The sequence below is a fragment of the Spodoptera frugiperda genome, chromosome 27 (genome assembly GCF_023101765.2).
Source record: "Spodoptera frugiperda isolate SF20-4 chromosome 27, AGI-APGP_CSIRO_Sfru_2.0, whole genome shotgun sequence".
Classification (NCBI taxonomy): Eukaryota; Metazoa; Arthropoda; class Insecta; order Lepidoptera; family Noctuidae; genus Spodoptera; species Spodoptera frugiperda.
The window spans coordinates 10,161,409-10,183,141 of record NC_064238.1 but is presented as its reverse complement, the minus strand read 5'-3'; the positions used below and the strand labels follow the sequence as shown (position 1 = coordinate 10,183,141).

General features: G+C 35.3%; 2 protein-coding genes across 2 annotated transcripts; both read left to right on the top strand.

Moving 5' to 3' along the window:
* The first annotated feature begins 1,836 nt into the window (after positions 1-1,836).
* Positions 1,837-8,224, top strand: LOC118263397 (cytochrome P450 4d2-like). Its single transcript, XM_035575348.2, has 11 exons — positions 1,837-2,285; positions 3,455-3,561; positions 3,803-3,893; positions 4,511-4,696; positions 4,963-5,035; positions 5,397-5,593; positions 5,956-6,065; positions 6,377-6,510; positions 6,863-6,963; positions 7,239-7,415; positions 7,946-8,224. The coding sequence occupies exons 1-11, from the start codon at positions 2,135-2,137 to the stop codon at positions 8,098-8,100; spliced, it is 1,482 nt and encodes a 493-aa protein (XP_035431241.2). The 5' UTR covers positions 1,837-2,134; the 3' UTR covers positions 8,101-8,224.
* Positions 8,225-9,819: 1,595 nt separating this feature from the next.
* Positions 9,820-20,279, top strand: LOC118263555 (cytochrome P450 4d2). Its single transcript, XM_035575621.2, is given in 12 exon segments — positions 9,820-10,117; positions 13,689-13,795; positions 15,377-15,467; positions 15,990-16,102; positions 16,104-16,176; positions 16,433-16,505; positions 16,768-16,964; positions 17,311-17,420; positions 17,695-17,828; positions 19,188-19,288; positions 19,402-19,578; positions 19,995-20,279. Coding segments are annotated over 12 exon segments (1,482 nt in total). The 5' UTR covers positions 9,820-9,966; the 3' UTR covers positions 20,150-20,279.
* The last annotated feature ends 1,454 nt before the right edge of the window (positions 20,280-21,733 follow it).

Here is a 21,733-nt window from a genome sequence, read left to right as displayed (position 1 = left end):
GTTTCTAAAGTTTCTATAACACATATTTCTATAAGTGTTGTGGTGTTATACGGCGAAAGAGAACATTATAAGGACACTCGGACATAAGGTGCTTTTCCGCTAGAGATGTCCTATGCTACGTTACTGTGGATGCGTTTAGCTTCCACCAATCATATTCATTGTTACAAAGCTTAGCATTGGTGGAAACGGACTCAGCTAATCTATGTTTTTTATTTGGAAATATGCGTGCTATGGATGGCTTATACTATCGATACTTTGCTTACTCGGGCTGTGCATCTTACTCGCACAGCTAGTCTAGTGAAAACGATCCCATAGTTTCACAGCTTAGCTATTAGATCTTCGTAGCATAGCTACATACCACATCTCTGTTAGAAAAGCACCCTTGTAATTACATTAGAAGTCTGAAATCATCAATCTGCCAAGCAAATGTGGTGATCTATGAAAAATGACGTTTCATCCAACAGTGAGACTGTCTGAGACGGTTTACTCGCTGATATCGTCCAGTAAGTGCCCTTTAGTAGGGGGCAGGTCTTATCATAAGCCAGAAACTATATTAGACTCTTTGTTATTAAATTAATGTAATGCCATTACCTACCTATTTTTTTATTATATTCTGTGTGTTAATTTTTCGGGGATTGGAGGAGAATATTGTAACTTATTCCTATATTGCTGGTCGATGGTGTTCTAATCCATTCTACCATCGATCGACGACCGCTCGATTGGTGTGGTAAAACCCTTACTCGGTTTCGGTCAATTAGGCACACCGTTACCACATGGCAATATTTTTTTATTGATTGTAAATTACGAAATGGTTGAAAGAAGTCGGTAGTCATAACATGTTAATATAAGTTATCTCAAACCAGTTTTATAATTTACTAGAAAACGCTGTGTCATTTATAAGCAATGACATAGGATTTTCGAATACCTAAGATACTTTAGACTTTGAACAGACCCCGAAAAAAAAAGATGTTAAAAAATAAACAACATCGTGTGCATCAATACTATCACGCATAACAAACGTGTTCGATTTTTGGAAAACTTTACGAAAAAACTTGTTTAATTTTAAAAACCGTACCATAATATTCTTCTAGTCTTTCACGTACACAGGTCTCATACAACGTAATTAAGTACGTAAGTTTTTTATAATAACTATCGTGAGACATACTAAATTTAGTAAAAATCTTGGTTTACTTACGAAAACTAATGGAGAAAATCTCGACTAGTTTCTAGTCACATAGGGACTCTTCATCATGAGCAGTGTACGCAAACATGGCGACGTCGCGCAGCCTACTGTACTAAAAAGTAGAAGAGCTTTTTTCCATTATCTTTACGTGTGTAGTGATTTTTAGTTAACTAATTACGTAACTAATGAAAAAGGGTGTACACCAACACCTCTACCTAGTACCAACTCCTTCAGTGATCAAAAGGCGTGATATGTAAGTTAATTTAGACGTTTATAATATCTAATTTATGCAATAATAGCGGGTTCGAAACCTACCAATGGCAGGTACCAAATTTCATCAAAATCCGTTGAGTAGTTTCGGGCGTGGTTAACGGACAAACATGTAAACATAAAAAATCTTTCACATTTATAATGTTCTAGTGTTATGTGATTCGATTTTGGTACCAAAATTCTACAAAAGTATGGCAGGAAAAATAAAAATGTCGCTTAAATTTTAGATGTACATATAACATAACCAGCTGTTATCTATATAAATTTGCTTTTTTATACAAGACTAGATAACACATCGCATATTTTTGTTTGTTAGGTATAAACAGCATCGATCTGTTGCTTATCATTTCTGTAGAAATATTACTTAGATTTCAAACAGCTCAATCAGTATTTAAGACGCGTCTTAGTCACTACGTTCTGCACTCACTTATTGTATTTGCAAAGTACTTTTTTAAGGCCTTGAGAAATAAATAAATACCAGAGCAAATTGGTACTTAACAGTAAAGTAATAAGGTTCCTAGTTTATTGTCACACATGTGTACGTTACGGTTACGTTTTTCTAGACCGGTTGCGATGATAATTTTAAGTTAATCGTTTTTCTGAATCCTGCTTCCTGATCGGTCGTCAGTGTCGTAAAAATATAATAAAAAAACTAATAAAATTAGTGCCAGTGTTTCCGAAATGATTTTGTTTTTAGTATCTGTTGTTTTAGTGTTAGTTTTACTAGTGTCATGGATTAGTTTAGTTAGGGAGAGTCGCCGGTTCAACCTTAATGGGCCGATGCCCTTACCTATTATAGGCAATGCTCACATGTTTATCGCTAAATCTACAGGTAAGATTTTCTTTATTAATGTAGCAATAAAAAATATTTATTTTTAATTAAAAAAAATATAATTTTAAACACTTATTTTTATGTTTGTTCTGCCTAGAAAAAGTGCGTATTTACTTATAATGTTCTTTTTTATTTTATTTGGATATTAACAGTAGGTGTATTATTACTGGGAAATATAAGGTGAGAATTGCATGAGTATGTTGACATGATCTATACAAACAAATGGCTGAAATGTTTACATGTTTATGCACGCGTGACTTCTGAACGACTGCACCGAGTTACATAATTATTTCTTATATAAAAAATATTTAAGATAATGTTTGTCAGAATGATACGTACTAATACATAGCGTCTCACTTTGTTTTTAATCCGGGAAGACAGATATACACTGTAATAGAAAGTAAACCTATATAAGGAGGCAGAAGAATTTAGATAGTTTAGGGCGAAAAGAGAAAGGTAGGCGAGTAGCAGCTCAGATGGGGCCCAGTAGGGTTGATGCCTGATCTGGAGCTGCGGATAACGTAACAGTTTACTGGGACTGCTGATCAAAGCAGGAGAAGGAATGAGGTGGTTTTTAGTCAGTAAGAGTCTGATACTCCCTTTCGCCTCACCCAAGGAGGGAGAAGTCATTGGGTGATTTCGCCCCATCAAAAAAAGGGGGAAATAGCAGCTAGTTACCGACATCGGTAAAAGGAGGAGGTTCCATGTTCGGATGATTGTTTTTATAATAAAAATAATGATGTAACAACGATAAGCGATTGCGATAAAAATGGAGATAAAAATATCACGCAAAATAATCGACTGAATTTTGATGCAGGTGTGGACTAATATTCTAGTTACCAAGTAACTTCTAACTACATAATTCTCACGGCCCACCTGATGGTAAGTGGTTACCAGGGCCTATAAACGCTATTGATGCAGGAGTGGACTAATATTCTAGTTACCAAGTAACTTCTTACTACATAATACTTATGTATTATGTTTTATTTAATAGAAATATAAAAAATAACAACTCCTTGGCGTGTAAATGTACACGCAATAAATTATTGGTCTGCGAATTTGGACGTTTCAAAGTCATTCGAAACTTGTTGCAAAAATAGCAATAATGGTATTTTTATCTTTTAAGAAACTTGTTACATTATGTAATTCCTTATATGTTTTTGTTGCAGAGTTCTTGAACGTAATTACACGCTATTCGGAGAAGTATGGAAAAGTGTTCCGAGTGCATTTCCTATCGGTTCCTACTGTGATCGTCTGTGATGCGAAATTCGCTCAGGTGAGTGTCTTAATCTATGCATATCTATTTGTGTTTGTATTTTTCTTTTATTATTATCGAAAATCTTTATGCCAATTTAAAGTTTCTACGGAGAAGAAGCGGAGAAAATAATTTTGTGTTCCTAAAATGCGTAAAAAATGCACCCTATTAAGAAATTGTTGGGATAGGATAAAAAAGCAAGTTTGTTGTGATAAAGTTCTGATGAGAGTTATTATGATGGAAGAATTTCGAAACATTCCAGGAGATAGTATCGAGTCAGGAGCATATCAGCAAAGGTGGACCCTACCAACTCTTGGAATGTTGGCTTGGCAAAGGTCTGCTCACTGCTACAGGTAAGCACACATGCCTTTCTAAGAGGTTTCCTATGTGGTATAAGCCGGTAAATGAGAAGACAGATCACCTGATGGTAAAAACAATCGCCGTCGACGCATGGACATCCGAAACACCCTATGGTAAAAAGGAGCCTCAACAATCCTTAAATTTCTTTGGGGCTAGGAATTTAAGGGTTGCTGAGGAATCGGGGATTAGGAAGTTTGGGAAGGGGGTAATTTGGCCTCCAGTAACCTCATTCACACAACGCAAGCGTTGTTTCACGTCGTTTTTCTGTGAGGTCGTGGTATCACTCTGGTCGAGCCGATCCAATCGTGCCGAAACATGGCTCTCCCTCATCTAATTGTAGTGACAATAATTTTGCTACTTTTAAATGTTCCTAGCGATTAGAATTCTTCATTCCTAAATATTTATGTTTACCTGTGGATAGCGTTGTGGGTTACATTATGACCACCATATTAGTTGTAAGATTTTATAATGTAACTGTTTGCTGTTCCTCAAAATGAAAAATAAAATAAAAAATAAAATAAAATAAATGAATACAACAGAACAAATCTTCTATTATTAAATCTTCTATATTGTTCATGTATTTACTATAATGTCCTCTTTATTTATCAAGGTCAAAGATGGAAGAGTCACCGCAGGTTCCTGACTCCCGCGTTCCACTTCAACATCCTGCAGAACTTCCTCCCCGTGTTCTGCAAGAACCAGCGCGTCCTTACTGAGAAGCTGCGAGAACTTGCTGATGGCCGCCCAGTTGATATGTTCCCTATTTTTGCTTTGGCGGCCCTTGATAATGTCACAGGTAACATTTTCAGTAACTAATAACATGTGCTCGTCGATTTCAGTCTCGGTAGCTAAACTTTGATATGCAGGTTTGCGTAAAAGGCTATCTATACGCAGAAGAAAGTATAGGGCACAAGTGTAATCTCTGCTCTTTTCTGCTCTTTCATTCTTATAATCCGATAGGATTCTTGGGAGCTCTGGTATTCAATGTTTTATTTACCTTTCAAGGCATTAACGGCAATGGAGCACCGAATTTATAACATCATACTTTACTCTGTCTCCCAGAATCCATCATGGGCACCAGTGTCGATGCTCAAGGACACGAACGCGAGTCTGCTTATGTGAAGTCTATTGAAGTGTAAGTTATTATTAACCACTGAACAAACTCGATTTGGAATTATTCTTTACTTACGTAAAAGGCAACGTCACGTCTTTTATCCGCGAAGAGGTAGGCAGAGGCATTACGGCACGTAATACCGCTATACAATGTACACCCACTTTTCACCATTTGTATTATAAGTCCTATGTAATAGGGGTGAGCCTATTACCATATACTGGGCACAATTCCAGACTCCGTGTTACTACTGAGAAATTTTCGATAAACCGAAAAAAACCCAGTAATGCTTTGCCCGAACTGGAATCGAACATGAGACCTCTAGTCCGGCACTCGATCAACGACGCAGTCTTTACTAACAAATAAACAATTTTAATAATTACAGAATGTCTACAACAGTAGCCATGAGAATACAGATTCCAATTTTCGGTCCGGACGTCGTCTTTAATTTAACGCCTTACAAGAGCAATCAAACGAAAGCGTTGAAGGTATTACATGAACACAGTAGAAGAGTCATTGAAGAGAGAAGGCAGGAGTTGAAGAAGGCTAATATAACCAGTCTTAATGCTAGTAACGATGTTGGTAAGTGGCATAAACCATTAATTGATAGTACACGGTTCTTTTAAGGTAAGCATCCACAGGCCGCATCGTACGCATTCCGTATGACGTCATCGGTACACATCGCATGTACGCATTGCTGACGAGCGGTCCGTACGATGCGGATTAGTGGACGCAATTGTATGAGTTTCTGTAAAGGTTCCTATACACAATATATAGTTCCTATACAGAAACTCATATAATTGCGTCCACTGTCTTGTATAAGACAAACTAAAGTGCGATGCGTACGGTGCGGGCCTGTGGAGCCTTTGGTCAGCAGTGGCATGTTATAGGCTGTTAATGTGATGGGATGCATAATAAACAGTTTATTTTTAATTTATTTAAAGGAATAAGGAACAAGCATGCGTTCTTGGATTTGTTGCTGCTTGGTGATATTGATGGCCAAAAGATTGATGACGAAAGCGTGAGAGAAGAGGTCGACACATTCATGTTTGAGGTAAGTTTAGTAAAGGTACGCGTCCTCAGGCCCGCATCGTACGCGTCGTAAGCAACGGATTTTAGTTTGTCATAGAAACTTATACAACTGCGTCCACTGACCCGCATCGTACGGACCGCATCATCAGCAATGCCGTCATATTAATACCATGCGTACTGATGACGTCATACGGAATGCGTACGATTTGTATGATGCGGGCCTGTGGACGCTTACCTTAATTGTGCGTTAAAGCTTTTTGAAGTAATATACACACACGCACACACACAGCACAAATATTTTAATGTTCTTTCGTTGTTTATTTAATATTACAGGGTCACGACACAACGACTTCTGGTCTATCATACGCACTCTACTGTCTCTCTAAGCGTAGATATGTTCAGGACAAGATATATGAAGAGCTGCAGACTATATTCGGTGATGATATGGAAAGAGACCCAACATACCAGTGAGTGAAACATAATCATTATGGATAAGCTTAGTAAAAGAGTAAAAATAAATTAATAATTGTGAATAGAAACACTTGTCTCTACCTCCTTGATAAATACTAATTAAGTTATGGAGTCTCTTAACGAAATACTCTTTATCACTATATTTTTATAATAACGGTTCAGTCACGTAAATATACACAGAAAAGTTCTATTGGTTTCCATTCACAGAGGGACTCTTCCTCATGAGCAGACGCTGCTGACGAAAGACACCCTTCACATGACTCGAAACTTAGTATATTTACGCGAGTAAACCGTTCTTTATAAACACTGTACGAGTTTTATTTTGTAACAACTGGTATTTTTTTATAGGGAACTTGGCCAAATGAAATACTTGGAGCTGGTCCTCAAGGAGTCGATGCGACTGTACCCACCTGTGCCTTTCATTGAGCGATGTATAACAAAAGACTGTGGTAAGTTATTTGAAACTAAATCAGAATTTAAGGTCAAGCTTTACTAGTACGTTTCGGACTGCCTTTTTTTGAGGGGGAAAGTCATTTTGTTTCTTCTCCTGCCTTGGGCGAGGCGAGAGGTAGTTTCAGACTCTTACTGACTATTCCACCCCGTTCCTACTTTCTTTTTGCCCCTTCCTGCTTTTATAACCGGAGCCCCGGTAAACTCGCTAGTTCGCAGCTGCGGATCAGGCATTGTCATGTTCCGGTTTATTTTAAACGAAATTTTGTTCCAGAGATCGGAGGCATAAAAATGGTCAAAGGCACATCAGTTTTTCTAAATATCTTCCAAATTCAACGTCAACCAGACATGTTTGAAGATCCTTTGGAGTTCCGACCCGAAAGATTCGAAGAGGCTCTAAAGAATCCTTTCAGTTTTCTGGCATTCAGCGCTGGTCCTAGGAATTGCATTGGTAAGCTTGTTATCATTCTTCATTACCAACTAATATTAGCTAAAAAGGTGCACTTTTAAAGTAACACGAACTTTACACCAGTAACGTAATTAATCTTATGTATTAGGAAGCGGGTCATTTGGTTAATTGTAAATCCTTATAATATTGTGGAAGTCAAGTACTTTGGCAGTCGCTTTTTCTCAATCACTCTTCGATTTATCATCATATCTATCAGCCAATAGACGTTCACTGCTGAACATAGGCGACATTCTACCAACGATATCGATAGTTTGGTTGAGAACACACACACACACACAACGTCACGCCTTTTTTTATCCCCGAAGGGGTAGGCAGAGGTGCACATTACGGCACGTAATGCCGCTATTCAATGTACACCCACTTTTCACCATTTGTGTTATAAGTCCCATGTAATAGGGGGTGAGCCTATTGCCATATCCTGGACACAATTCCAGACTCCGTGTTAATACTGAGAAATTTTTGAGTTTTTGGTTGAGAACATTATACATATTTTCATCTATTTTCTTTCTCAGGTCAAAAATTTGCGATGATGGAGCTCAAGGTCACTATCTCGGAGATTGTCAAGCACTTCTACATATTACCTGTTGATGAAACACCTCAGTTAAGTTCTGATCTTGTTTTGAGATCGAAGAATGGAATCAACGTGAGGTTTATGCCAAGAAAATGAATTGTTTGCGAAAAATTTATAAATATTTTGTAAAGTATATTGTTAAGTTCTATGTAAGCCATGATATGAGTTAATTATGTATATCAAACTTAGTTTTGTTTGTGAAATAAAATTATGTAAAGAACGATTGTATTGTCATTTTAAGATAAAAAAATTTTGGACGAAAGATTATTCAGTCGTATGTTGTTAACTCTTAATTTCTTAATTTTTAAGAAGAAATATAAAAAACGAAAATTTTCAGTTATAGGATCCAAAAACTCTTTAAAAAAGACTACCTTTTAAAGATCAAAATAGCAACCAAAATTTGCAAAATTATAACATTACTTACTTGATTAAAGTTATGCTGGCATTAGGTTAGACAAACAAGATAATTTTGAGACTAGCAAAAACTAGAACCTGTTTGAAGATACTGTACCTAACATGTCCATAAATCGTATATTCATTTTGTCTAACTTTATACAATATGTTTATATTTTTAACAAAAACGCTTTAGGTTAATGAACTCTCCCGGAGCTGCGGACTGCCTAGCAGGTTACCGGGGCTTCGGCTCGAAAAGCAGGAGTAGGAACGGGGTGGTTTATATTCAGTAAGAGTCCGACACTTCCTCTCGCCTCGCCCAAGACGAGAGAAGTCATTGGATGATCCCTCCCCCCTAAAAAAGGTTAACGAACTCTATTATGAAATTGTTATTCTATACTTACTAGTTTCAAAAGTTAATCTATACTATAAATAAAATATTATAAAGCTGAAGAGTTTGTTTGTTTGTCTGTTTGAACGCGCTAATCTCCGGGACTACTGTTCCGATTTGAATAATTCTTTTTGAGTTAAATAGTGCATTTATCGAGGAAGGCTATAGGCTATAAAACATCACGCTATGACCAATAGGAGCCAGGCAGAGCGGGTGAAACCGCGCGGAAGTAGCTAGTAACTTATATTTTGGAAATCAAATCCGCAGACCGTATAATGTTGATTGTGGCTCATAATTATGGATCAAAGAAAATCTATTTGTGAAGATTATGCGTCAAATGAAGGAGCAAGAAGTTTGTAATCTGAAGCTGCGGACTACCTATCGGGTAACCGGGACTCCGGCTCAAAAAGCAGGAGTAGGAACGGGGTGGGTTTTAGTCAGTAAAAGATTGACACTCTCTCTCGCACCTCTCTCACCCAAGGTATAAGAAGCCATTACACGATTTCACACCTCAATAAAAGAAGTTTGTCATGGGATACGTTTAATAAGAGAGAATGAAAAAGTTATTGTGTTCTTCCCATAAGACTCAAGAAGACTGACTCAACTGTAAAAAATGAGTACATAATTATGTACGATACGACATGACATGAATTCAAATAAACAATTATATTACCATTTTTATTTTGAGTTAACATGCTGTTTGTCTATTACATTGACATAAACAAAATTACGAAACGTTTTGTATGATGTCTACTTATTATGACGTGCTAGTCAATTCCCTTCCATTATAAGCGGATTCCAATGTACTAAGCCAATTGTAAGTACCTATAACAAACAATAAAAAACAATATTATGTAAATTAGGTAAACATTCAATAAAGTAGACAGACGTAACTATAAAGTTTGTAATAACGATTGTTCTTCGTTCGGTGCAAATAACAGCATTAAATTCTTATATCGATACATAGTGGTACATACAAGTTTCATTGACCTTTTTTTTACGCGACTTCCTAAGAAGGAGGTTCTCTATTCGGCCGGTATGTTTTTTTTGTTCACTATTCGCGATGCCATTAGGTATATCGGTCTAGCCAGCCAGTGTTGTTATTGCCGCGCATTCTAGTTACAAAGCTCATCGAATGAGGTTGAATACAACACGTATTATATAAGTGAACATTTAAAATGATTTTGTTTTTAGTATCTGTTGTTTTAGTGTTAGTTTTACTAGTGTCATGGATTAGTTTAGTTAGGGAGAGTCGCCGGTTCAATGTTAATGGGCCGATGCCCTTACCTATTATCGGCAATGCTCATATGTTCATTTCTAAATCTACAGGTAAGATTTTTTTTTAAATTACTTTTTAAGATATTTCATATTTTTTTGCTTCTTCTTAATTGAAGTTCTATCACAGAAAAAAAATATGTTGTAGAGTTTCTTGGTTTCGAAAAAAACTATAGTACGAGTTGGTACCTATCATAATATAGTCGATCACAAATTTACGCTTAGTGTGAGTAAATAGGAACACATTAGCATATTATAATAATATGTAGTACGTAGAGTACCTATATAATGTAAGTACTGTGCCCTTTGCTATCGGGAAGTATCGAATAGGTTGGCATTGTTAATTCAGTATGCTTATGAATGTTTGTAAATACTCAAGTCATCTATTATTGAAAACTAGATAATAATTTAGTGTACTTAGGATATGTAAACTATTACAAAGTAGGGCAAGTGACCCGGTTGTGGCCATCGACCCCTTTGTGGCCATTTGGGCCTTCAAATATTTATAACTAAGGCATGGACAAATAAATTACTCTGTGATGTACAGTATTTAAAATATTGAATATTAGAGACACTGATACCGTTGGAAGCTTTAATGTGTCAAACTTCACTTCGATGCAACAAGTCATTCTTTTTAGTTGAGGGTGAAATTGTTAAGATCTTAACAAAAAGGCTAAGGCGAGCGGGTGAGGATTTCGTTTCTATTTTTTAAATCTTTGCTTATTGTTTGGATGTTTATGTTAATACTACATGAAGAATATATTGTCTAAGTGAAACTAAAGTTATTTTGTCGCCATATGTTTCTGAAGTGAGGTTTTTAGAAGGTGGCCACTAATGGAGACAAAATTATGAATTTCTCCATCTTTGGCCACATGGCTGGCCAAAACTCGAGTACATAGATACCCCACTTCTTCCCCTTTATTTTATCGTGGCTTTTTTTCCTTAGCTTTACATATCAACAAATACATATTTTTCATTCTCAGAGATGCAATAAATTGCCTTCACACAAAGGGAAGGTCAGTTTACTTTGCAGCTTTTACCAACGTCATATAAATGTTGATCTCTTTATTTTTAAGTTAAATTAAAGTGAAGTAATAATATTTCATATTTTCCAAACTAAATAAAAATCATTGTTTGTAAAATGTCCAATTTAATTAATAAATTTTGATTACTTTTGTAGTATTTTTTGATGGCCAGAACTGGCACACGACCGTGGCCAGAAATGGCACGATACTGGCCAAAAATGGCACAAACTCCCCTTTTTTTTTCTTTTTTATACAGTTATTTTTCTATTGGACGTTCTTTAAAAAAGGGGTTTTCTTAGGCAAGGTTAATACATGTTTAATGACTTTTTACAAGAAATATGTTCGTGATAACAAAAACTATAAGTTAAGAAAGCCTCAAAGTCGACAAAATTCTTAAAGTGGCCACAACCGGGTCACTTACGATATATACAATGTGATTGGGGTGAGACTTCTAACCCGTTAAGGCTGAGTTCTACATCTAATTTTATCGTCAAAAAAAATAATATGGGGGGTTGAACCCCTAATTGAAAATTTTGAAAAATAGTGATTTTTTCGGTAAAAATAATTCACAAATGATTTTTTTTCTCACCAAAACATTATTAAACATATGAAAAAAGTAATGAATTAGTTAGCCAAGGTTATTAGCTACCGTTTGTCGTTTTTTTTTTGTTTCTACGACGCATACAACCTTTGATATCAAAAAAAGTAAAGAAAATATTAAAATAGCCATAACTAAATGATAAATAAATGATAAATGATATTTATTTCTGTAAATAGATTATAAAATAACACTTTTACACGTCAATATTTCAAATAGCTAGATGAGGCCGGCCGAACTTTTAGGGGGAGGGGATTCGACCCCTTCGACCCCCGACTTTTGTCGATAAAATTAGATGTAGTATTCAGCCTTAACGGGTTAGAAGTCTCAAGCCTATCACATTGTATATACATAGGTAATGTGGAAATCTTCAATTTGATTATTATGTCTGATTTCTCAATATTCGGGATAGCGGAAAAAAAAATAGTTTCAATACGATGCTTCGTATTGAAACTAATTTTTTTACCTACCTATAACTTTTCAAGCCGAATTTACTGTTACATAATAATATTATTATATCAAAAAATAAACATAATCAGCCATAATCTAATGTTTGCAAACCAAGATTTCGAGTGGATTTATCGTAAATTGCGATAAAAAGTTTTATATAAAAATAATTACAGTATCAGTATCAAACTAATCGTTGGGACCTTGTCCTAATTCTTTATTCAGTTTACGTGTAGCCTAAATCAGCCTAATACCGTTATTATCAAAAAGCCGTACTGTGCTAACTAATATTATAAATGCGAAAATTTGTTTGTTGCATCTTTACGATTTGTGTCAACAAATAATTTTCTTGAAACTTTTGGGTGATTTTATTGGGAAAATGTAGTTGGGAGTATCGGCAAGGATATACTTTCTAGATACTATGGTCAAAGTCACGAGTAAAGCCTAGTACTCATTAGTTTTTATTTGTTGCCAACTCCTTGATTGGGTCGGATGGTTGAGTAGCAACAACTGCAATTGCGAAGCAGCGGGTCTAGGATTTAATGGGATGCGAATGATTTCATTTTTAAGATAGAGTTTACTGATAAACTAAACATACATAGTTAATAACCAGGTATGGTGTGTTTTCACTGTCACAGTGTTTATCATAATAATTGAACTTCCATCTATGAAAATTAACCATTTAACGACGAGAAGACTTCTCCTTGTAAACAATAAAGATACCTACGTAAAAAATAAGTTTAGAAGAAATATTTTCCCACAAAAATTGATGTAAACAAGGTTATAATGTTAGCACTGAAAATAATTGTATGTAGTTGAAATGGAAAGTCCATTGCAAGTTTTATCGCTGTAATATAAAAATTAATTGCTACCTATGTGTTGCTAAGCAAAAATCTCGAGAATAACTGAAGAAACGGTAATTCTTTTATTGGTTGGGTTTGTTATTGTTAGGAGAAGGTTCATAATATGTGTTTGTATTATTTAAAAAAAAATTACAAATATTTTTTAAGGCAAAACATAGTTCGTGAAGTCTCCACTAGCCTGTCAATAAATATGCCGTGTGGGGAAACCTCTTATGACTTAATTGAAACCACATATTATTTGTTATTATCTTGGCTGACGATATACGAAAAATGAGCGAAAAAGGCCCAGTAGTTAGTTGAGTTAATTTGAACACTTTTTACGGCACTATAACAGCCACGCCGCATGTCCATAACATTCCTAGACCAGCGTGAAGCTGATTCCACAATATTGGATATTTGATTAAAATAATTATTTATTTTGTTTGAAAATTTTAATTCTTTAATTTTCCGTTTTCGTTGAAATATTTAGTTGCATTATCCTTCTTTGGACTATTACTACTTGTACTTAGTTTCATTTAAATCATATGAGCGATCTCCATACTGTATACCGACATGTGCCAAGCACGGTGGTATGTACCTAAGAAGTATGAATAAAAACGAGCATGATGTCATATAACCGTTTATTAGAACGCAGTTAGGAGATGTTGTTATTTACAATGTAAGTAAATAATTGCTTAATGTTTTTGTTACAGAGTTCTTGAACTTGCTTGCAAAGTATTCTGAACAGTATGGGAAGGCATATAGGGTGCATTTTTTATCCGTGCCCTATGTGATTATTTGTGACGCAAAATATGCTCAGGTAAGAGACAATGTTAATTACCTACTTACATACATACATAACCTCACGCCTCTATCCCATGAGTATAGACCTCACGCCTGTATTTAGAAGATATTTAGAAAAAGATTTATTTGATTTTAACAAGTTTGTAACATCTGTTAATAAACATAAAATTTGTTGGTCAGCATAGCGTATCCTCTGGGCAGAGACAATGGAACACCAATTGCTACGATTCTTACACACCTCTTTCGCTTTTTAGGAACATTTAAGTTGGACCGACGTTTGACTGCCTCATTGGCCGAGTGGTTGCAACTGCGACTGCCGGGCAAGGGGTCTCGGGTTCGATTCCCGGGTCGGGCGCAGTATTGCTGGGCTTTTTTCGGTTTTTCGAAAATTTCTCAGTAGTAGCACAGAATCTGGAAATGTGCCCGGTATATGGCAATAGGCTCACCACCTGTTACATGTGACTTACAACATAAATTGTGAAAAGTGGGTGTACACTGTGGCATTACGTGCCATAATGTGCACCTCTGCCTACCCCTTCGGGGATTAAAGGTGTGACGATATGTATGTATGTATGTGTTAAGTTGGACCTTGGTCCTTGGCACTCCTCGGAGAACAATATATCTGCATCAAGTTAATATGTAACTTCGAAATGAATTTGGTTACAATAAAATATCATTATGTCTAGGTTTCCGTTTTTGCAGCATATAAAACCCGTTTTTAATTTTAATGTATATCCAAGCAAATTTTCGAAAACCTGACTATTGAAAAAAACTATAAACCTAACGGCTTAATGTAGGAATCCGGTTGTTGACTATAGAAAAAACCTCTAGCTTATATAAATTATTCCAGTTTTGTTTAAAAAAATTGGTCTCGACGCATACCTACTTAAAGACAGCACTGCATATGTAGTAACACATTAGGTACGCATGTACACACACAGGTACACCTGTATGTTTATGTGTCTCCAACAAAATTGGGCAACACCAGAACTTTTCGAAACTCTTTTTACATAAAAAAATATCACATTTTTTTGTCGAAATTTTCCAAAGGATTGCATGGATCACTCTACTTGCGGGTGTTTGTGGTTGTTTTTTCGATTCCTCTATCATTATTAATAGGAACTGTATTAACACTAAATGCTAATGACGGCTTCATCATCTACTAACAATACAATAGATTTTTAGTTTTAATTCCGCTTATAGATGTATTTTTTGCATGCGGTGTATAGCAGCGCCATATAAATGTTCCTCTATCATTATTAATAGGAATTGTAGATACACTCAACGCTAAGACGTCTTCATCATCTCCTAACAATACAATAGATTTTTAGTTTTAATTCCGCTTATAGATGTAAGTTTTGCATGCGGTGTATAGCAGCGCCATATAAATGCTCATGTAGCAGAGGTGCAATATAAAAACACACACGACATGCAATGTATCACTTTCATCTTCATCTTCTTCATGATCATCAACAACCAATGACAGTCCACAGCTAGACTATAACCCTCTTCTGCATCAGAGCTCCACGCTAGACAAGCGTTGAAGATGGCAACGATGGGTTATAATTTAGTATGATTTGATTTGATCTATTTTCAGGATGTAGCATCGAGTCAGGAGCTTATCTTCAAAGGGGGACCCTATAGCCTGATGACATGCTGGCTCGGACAGGGTCTGCTTACTTCTGCAGGTAAAAACATGGAAAAATTTTGAGACGTTTAAAAAATCATTATAAAAATTGAGTATACATATTTGTTGTAGCTTGTAGAATAAAATAAGAAATAAAACACATGTGAAGATGTAAAGTGCACATTGTAAGTATGTTCAATGTCATTCGTCTTTTGTACCTTTTGTATATTTTATGTAATAAGGCGTGGTTAATGTTTGTAGCAGACAGACAATGTATGTCTAAAGAGGTCTAGGCGTACGTATTCCAGTCTGCCAAAATTTAAGTTTTAAAAATTGTTAATGGAATTTTACGTAGCGTAGAATTTGGACCCAGTCGAAATCGACGAAGCAATTCTATAAAATGCAGAATATTCATAAGCTTTTAGCTGTTTCAACTAAAATGAAGTTGTGTTTTTATTTTGTTCTTATTCTTAATTTTATTTTTAAAGGAATGACAAATGAAAAAAGTCGGTTTGTAAGACTATAAAGCATCACCTTAAAAGAACATTCATTTATGTACAACTTAATGACTGGTGTTTTTAAGGTCAAAGATGGAAGAGTCACCGCAAGTTCCTGACTCCGGCGTTCCACTTCAACATCCTGCAGAACTTCCTCCCCGTGTTCTGCAAGAACCAGCGCGTGCTGACGGAGAAGCTGCGAGGACTTGGCCGACGGTCGCCCGATTGACATGTTTCCGATTGTTGCTTTAGCTGCTCTTGATAATGTCACAGGTTAGATTTTGTGTTATTCTGTGATATATATATTTTATTTGATCGTATCCTAAACTACTTACCTTTACATGAGAGATATCATAGTGCAAAAATGTATGTGTTAATATTTATAAATGCAATCTTTATTTCTTGATACATACATACCTACTTATGATTCGATGCACCGTCACACACAACGCATGACACGTGCACGCAAAACAAGACGTTATATGTTCAACTTATTGCAATAAAATTAACTCTTTTGCATATATTCCAGAATCCATTATGGGTACCAGTGTCGATGCTCAAGGACACGAAAGCGAGTCTGCTTATGTGAAGTCTATTGAAGAGTAAGTGCTTATTGCAGTAGTAAAGGTTGAATTAACTTGAGTTATTTTCGGGACCGCAACGTGGGAGTTGATTCTTCTGGTGTTATCAGGATCCATATTGTTGGTTAAGGCTGTTGCTATATCACTGGCATACACTTTAAGACAAAGTTTTGGAAGACAACCAATAATAAAAAGAAATACCTACCTACCAATTAAATCGAAAAAATTAAAGGGTCTACAGAAGTCTGAAGAACAATTTGAAGTATAAATCTTTTAATTACAGAATGTCAGCAATATTAGCGATGAGGATTCAAATACCGATTCTTGGTCCTGACGCCATTTTCAATCTAACACCTATGAAGAACAGGCAAATCAAAGCGTTGAAGGTTTTGCACGGACACTCTACTAAAGTAATTGAAACGAGAAGACAAGAGTTGAAGAAGGCTAATATTACTACTCTTGATACTAGTAATGATACTGGTAAGTGGTAGTAATTATTTGGATTTTGATATTTAAAAGAAGAACAATAGAGTCCTATGCTGCACGGTTGGCACTAGTAACCGGCTGCCGCGTAATGTATGGAACACTTTGTGTGATTCACAAATTGTTGTTCCGGGTCTGGGTGTGATCTGTATGTGAACTTATGTTTGTAACGCACCCAAGACGCAGTAAAAAATCCTTGTGTGGGACAATGTTTTGAAAAAGAAAGATCTTCTACTTCTTCTATCAATTTTCTTTTTACTTTGTAAGTTTCCTTGAGATGGTATCTTTATCTGGCTTTAAGTTACTAGTTAAAAATCAAAATATGCTGCTTCTGTATTTACAGGAATTAGGAATAAGCATGCGTTCTTGGACTTGTTGCTGCTTGGTGAAATCGATGGTAAAAAGATTGATGACGAGAGCGTGAGAGAAGAGGTCGACACATTCATGTTTGAGGTAAGTTCTCAAAGTAACATAATACGAAACAATTTTGGAAAATCCCACATACTTTTTTGTTAACATTAAGTCTTGGTTGGTTTTTTTCTGAACTTGGGCAATCCCAAGTTTCAATTTAAGTTGCAGTCAAATGATTAGTAAATAATAAATTCAAACTGACTTTTAACTGAATGATGATCTACAAGTTTATTACCTTCTAGAAGGATAGTAGGTAGTAGATACTCCTCCATTTTTTAGTTACGTTGTAAATAATATTTAACTTGACACATTCCAGGGTCACGATACAACGACTTCGGGTATTTCGTACACACTCTACTGTCTCTCTAAGCGCAGAGATGTGCAGGAGAAGGTATACGAGGAACTGAAGACTATATTCGGTGATGACATGGAAAGAGACCCAACTTACCAGTAAGTTTAAAATAGTAGCTATCCTAGTTATTAGTTAACTACAGATCTAGAAGAAATACTCTATCTAATACGAATCGTCTTATGAAACCTTACACGAAAGTCGACTACTTAGGACTTGAGTGACTAACAGACACTATATAGAGTGACTAGTAATTAGTGAAGGATATTTAAACACGTGATTGTATACATGATTTCAAACAACTTTCCCGAAGAAACTATTTTTGTATACTCATTAGTTTTATTCTTATAACAAAAACAAAACAACAAAATTTCGCTCGCGCCCGAATTATCGAAAGACTAGTAAGTATTTTGGAAGTTTACGCGCGCGTGCTAATGATTTTTTATTGTTTTGCAGTAGTTTGAGAACTTACTAGGTACTACTCGATCCACATCGAGTGATTTCCTAAAATAGCTATTAGGAACGGGAGTGCTAACATTTTTATGAACTTGTAACATCTATAAACAGAATCAATGTTGATAACAATGTAACATGCTAAGTAACCATATAATTGACATTGTATTGATGATTAAGTTACTCGTTTGACCGCAGATGTTGTAATCACAGACATAACATGCGTTTTTTACCAATATTAACATATAAATCTCATGTCCATATTTATCATGTTTTCTTAGTTGTTTTGTCAGTTTACATAAAAATTATTTACATTGTATTTTTATCGTTAAAATATATTTACGTCTCATATGATAAATTTGAATGAATTTTATTTTAATAAGTAGGTATATTGAAATGCGTCGGTACTATTTTTTTCAATAACTAGTATTTATGCTCGATCATGGCGGACCGATTAGTTTCCTAGGTCGAAATAAATTATTTAAAATTTTCAATAGAATAAATTATTGGAATATAATAATCTTACAGTTAGGACGGAAATTATTACAAAAACCAATTAGGCGTCAAAGTACTCATCCACATTTCTGTGACGTTCTCTGAAGACTTGCTAAATTGATGGCAATGTCTTTTTTCTGACCAAAGAAATAGCCAGCAATATCTGATCACATGTAGAGTCGACATAATAGACTGAAATGAACATCTAATATATCACTAGGTATAATTTTTAACTAAACTTTTTTTAAAGTTATTTTTTTGTTACTTTAATATGATATTTTTTGTTATTTAACTTTGTGGTAATACAAATGTGTAGGGTCCTCTTAAAAAATATAATAAAATTGTTAACGATAAAAATGCAGTTAATGATATGTTAACGATACAATTGCAGTGATACTTCTAATAAAATAGTACCTACTGTTATTTGAGTGTTCCACAAGGGAACAACCTCGGTCCGATCCTATTCTTGTGCCACAAACTAGAATTAATGCTTATTATTTTTAATTTTACAGGGAACTTGGTCAAATGAAATACTTGGAGCTGGTTCTTAAAGAGTCGATGCGACTGTACCCACCTGTGCCTCTAATTGAACGAAGAATCACAAGGGACTGCGGTAAGTTAAATAATATGAACATTGATTAGCGATTTGACTTTTTTCTAACATTTCTAGGGCTTATTGTCAATATGATGACATGTGAATGATAAACATATATTATGTTTTTACAGAGGTGGGAGGTCTTAAATTAGTAAAAGGCACATCTGTCGTCCTAAATATCTACCAGATTCAACGTCAACCAGACATGTTTGAAGATCCTTTGGAGTTCCGTCCCGAAAGATTCGAAGAGGCTCTAAAGAATCCCTTCAGTTTTCTGGCATTCAGCGCTGGTCCTAGGAATTGCATTGGTAAGTTGTGATGCTCCTTACTGTCACATTTTATAATTATGATACCCAAGAGTTCAAGGGTAACTGCTACTGTAAGGTGAACTGCTATCAGCTGTTAAAGAATGGCCAGCAACTTCCTTTAAACTTAGCCGTCTCTTCATAGATTGACGATGATTATACATTTTTTGTGATATTGTCATACATATTTTTCGCTTATGTTATGTTAAGGAAAGCCAACTGGCGTGAACATAGCGAGTTCTTATTATTAATTTAGTTTTAAAAATCACAAATCCTTATTTTCTTTTCTTTTTCCTTTAATATCTTGAATGAGAACAGTACCGTACTTAAATTTAAATTTACAAAACACCTTCTAGAAAACGTTTTTGTCTGATATCTTTAAGTATGTATATGCATTTATCATCTGATTTCTTTCTCAGGTCAAAAATTTGCGATGATGGAACTCAAGATCACTATCTCGGAGATTGTCAAGCACTTCTACATATTACCTGTTGATGAAACACCTCAGTTAAGTGCTGACCTTATTTTGAGATCGAAGAATGGAATCAACGTGAAGTTTATGCCTAGAAAATGAATGGTTGATGGATTTAATACAAATTATGAATACGTAAGACACTAGAATTTATATTTTTGTAAGTAGGGTTATGTGTTAATGATTATCCATTAACCAGTTATTTTTTTATGAAATAAATTGTTGGAAAGGATATAGGTGCTTTCATTTCATTATTTCACAGTATAGTTCTTGAGTATCAAATATAACGAAATGTTATGTTATAATCAGTATATTATTAACTGTACCTACAGCATAAAATTATGTTTCACATTGAAAGGGTATATTTTTAATTTTTGTAACTGATTTTATCAGTATACCATACATTTTCCAAAAATAGTTAGGTAGCATTTTAGCGATGAAAGATAATAATCCTAAAACTGCATACACTTCATAACGTCATTATATATATATAAATAACTTATTTGCAAAGTTTTAACGCTTCTTTGTTTATATTTTTTCTCAGCATTATAGGCAATAATAAAACAAAATTTTCCAAAATATTTTTAGATCATTATCTGACTTTGGGCTAAGGCGTAAAATACGTAGATTTACAAAAACAAGAACCTGTTTCGAGGTACCTTATACCTACTACTAGGGGATGTGAGGCAAGTTTTAAAAAGTCATTTATATATAACTGAAATATTTTTTATGGAGTCAGCAAACGAACATACGGATTACCTGATGGTATACAGGCGTCGCCGCCCATGGACACCAGAAACACCAGAGGCGCCACAAGTGCGTTGCCGGCCTTTTGGGGGTTAGGAATTTAAGGGTTGTTGGGGAATCGAGGATTGAGAAGTTTGGGAAGGGAGGTAATTGGGCATCGGGTAACCTCATTCACTTAACGCAAGCGTTGTTTCACGCTGGTTTTGTGTGAGGCCACTAAGGTCACTAAGGTCAAGCCGGCCCATTCGTGCCGAAACAACTATCTTACATCTTACTACTAGTGCCATCTTTCCATGTGAAATAGAATTACCATCTATTTAAGTAATTACGTAAAAAAACAGAAATGTAAACCGTAACATGTAAGTTTAGAGTCATATAAATAGATGGTGCTAGTGTTTATGTCTAGTGTCATAACAAAGATAATAATATGACTGCACGGCTGGTGCGGTGGCTGGGCAACAGCCTGCCGTGCAACGGGTAGCGGGTTTGATTCCCGCACGGAGCTACTCTTTGTGTTATCCACAAATTGGTTCGGCTTCTGGTGTCATGTGTATTTTATTTTTGTTTAATTGTATGTTTATAAACGCACCCACGACACATGAGAATTCCCAATGTGGGGCAACATGTTTAAAAAAAACTGCTCTTAAATCGATAGATATCTATGGTATATTGTTTTTTTAAATGTGAATGCATGCCTATGGAAAATAATTCAACATACTTCATACGTAGGAGCTGGTTAGTCTCTCGTCTGCCTCTACAGGGGCAGGGACGCAATGAAAATATATAGATAGTATCTTGCTTAGATCGGCGTTCAGTAAACCAGAAGTCAATTCTATTTAAACAAAGTTATAAAAAGATCAAGTAATATTTAGCTTAATTGGGATACCTAAATTAAATAAGTTTCAAAAAAGGCAACAAACAATAAAACCCAGTATACCT